Below are 2,029 nucleotides of genomic sequence, written 5' to 3' on the forward strand. Positions count from 1 at the left end.
GGCGGGGGCTCGTCCCTGCCCCGCCCCTTCACCAAGGCTTTAAATAGCGGCTTTGAGTCATAAGCCTCTAGCGTGTGGCATCGACCTTAGGAAGGGTCTGCAGCAAGGACCGGCCCAGCCAGGCAGCGCGGCGCATCAGGGAGCAGGCTCGGATCGCTCCAGCCCCATGGACCGCCCAAAGGTAAGGGCAGCACGGGGGGGCTCCCCCAGCATCTTCTTGCCCCACCTGGTGCAGCCGCGATCGCCTTCAGAGAGCCGCGGGGTTTTGCACGCCCAGCCCAGCCCCGCCGGCGGGGATAGTCCGGCCCCGGGGCTGGGGGCGAGGGGCTGAGTGGCCCGGGATGCAGAGGCTTTGCTGTGCTCCGGGGGAAGCTCTTGCACCGAAACCAGCCCCCGCCACACAAGGTGGAGGAAGGCGGTGGGATCTCCATCCTTGGAGGTGTTTTTATTTCTAGGTAGACAAAGCCTTGGCTGGGATGATCTAGGTGGGGATGGTCCTGCTTTGAGCAGAGGGTGGGGCTAGATGTGACCCCCCCTTCCCATCCAAATGGTCTGTGATGCCGGGATGACTCTGAAAAAGTGGTACTCTGGGTTGGGGGGGGGAAGGTGTGTAGGGAGGGGTTTCTGTACAGTTGTTGCAAGTCATGGCATTTGTTTGCACCTGGCGGGGGCCTGGCTTTCCAGGTTGTCCTTGCCTTGGCATCTTGTTACTTGGCACGAGATGTGCTTTGCTGGCTGAGCAATAGCTGTTTGGGCTGGGGTGGGCCGAGATGACGGTGTGCTCGTGATAGTGAAAGGACGATGGCTCTCACTGGGGTCCCCTCCCCTGCTAAAACCAAGTCATCCTCCAGTCTGAACAGATCAGGGTAGGCAGGATCTCTCCCTTTTTTGCTGCCAGAGGGCTCGTGAGCCTTTGTCAGCATCTCTGTGGACCTGCAACCACACGTGTTGTGTCTGCTGATGATGGAGTGAAATGATTCACAGTGTGTGCTCCGGAGCATTAAAGATAAAGAGGGAGCAAGGGAGAGGCACGGAAAGAGACAGGGAGGGAGGGAATGCAACAGCCAACAGGGCTGTTGGATCCTGATGCTCATTCAAGGATACCTGGGGGTTATTTTGTGCCATAAATAACCCAGTAGCCATCAGGAGGCACAGCCGGGGCTTCGGCTACTGCTTCTTAAGGTAGCAGAGGAAAAGGGGAGGGAGGGAGCGGGCAGCCAGCATCCCAGCCAAGGTCATTTAGAGGAGAGTAAAGGAGCTGCCCAGCAACAAGTGGCACTCTTCTGGAATTGTGGGCTGTAAAATGGGAAAGGAGCTGATAGGAAATGGCTCCCCCAATAACACACATGCAGGTGGACCTTGGTGATGCTGCAGAGGGGTGGGGGTTGTGCTTTGAATTCTCCACCCCAACCCCAGACACACCCTTAGGGTATGTGGATCCCACCCTGGTCTTTCTGAGCTATGTGGGTGCCTTCTCGGGAGGCTCCACTGGGAGTAGGGAATGTACCTTAGCTTGGAGCCCTGCTTACTTCAGGGCATGGGTGGCACCGTGTTGTGTAATGAAATGAGAGGTGGGATGTGTATAGATTAGAAAAGGCAGATGGCATGGAAGAGGGTGGAGAACACCGGGGACCGGTGCCCACTGTGGCTCCCATTCACGTGGATAAAGCGTGCCCTCCTGTGCTTTGGGGAACAGGAGACCTGAACTGGACAGGGAGGGAACCATGACACGACAAAGCCCTTAGTGTGGTTATGGAATGAAAAATGAGAGATTTCGACTTTGTTTCCAGCCCCATATACCTTTAAAGATGTGGTATCTTGGTCTGTCTGTTCTTAGTTCCATATCTGTAAAATGGAGGTAGTGATAGTTCCTACATCATTGGGGTGGTTGCAAGCTAAAGCGGTTAATACTTGTGAGGCAGCCGCGTCCAAACCAGTGCCATTTGGAGTCTGGTGCAGCATACAAGCTTCTGACCAGCCCTGGACTTGGCCTTCTTAGTCTTTCTATGACAGTGCAGGGGGGACAGCT

General features: G+C 56.0%; 1 protein-coding gene across 1 annotated transcript in view; it reads left to right on the plus strand.

Annotated features, from left to right (window-relative positions):
- The first annotated feature begins 105 nt into the window (after positions 1-105).
- Positions 106-2,029, plus strand: part of LOC109296588 (solute carrier family 2, facilitated glucose transporter member 3) — a 33,132-nt gene continuing 31,208 nt past the window's right edge. The window contains exon 1 of the mRNA XM_019516045.1: positions 106-181. Within this exon, the coding sequence (XP_019371590.1) occupies positions 167-181 (15 nt within the window). The 5' untranslated portion in view covers positions 106-166. The remainder of the gene's footprint in view (positions 182-2,029) is intronic.

This window comes from Gavialis gangeticus, unplaced genomic scaffold (genome assembly GCF_001723915.1).
Source record: "Gavialis gangeticus isolate Ggan-Ray unplaced genomic scaffold, GavGan_comp1, whole genome shotgun sequence".
In the NCBI taxonomy this organism is placed as follows: domain Eukaryota; kingdom Metazoa; phylum Chordata; order Crocodylia; family Gavialidae; genus Gavialis; species Gavialis gangeticus.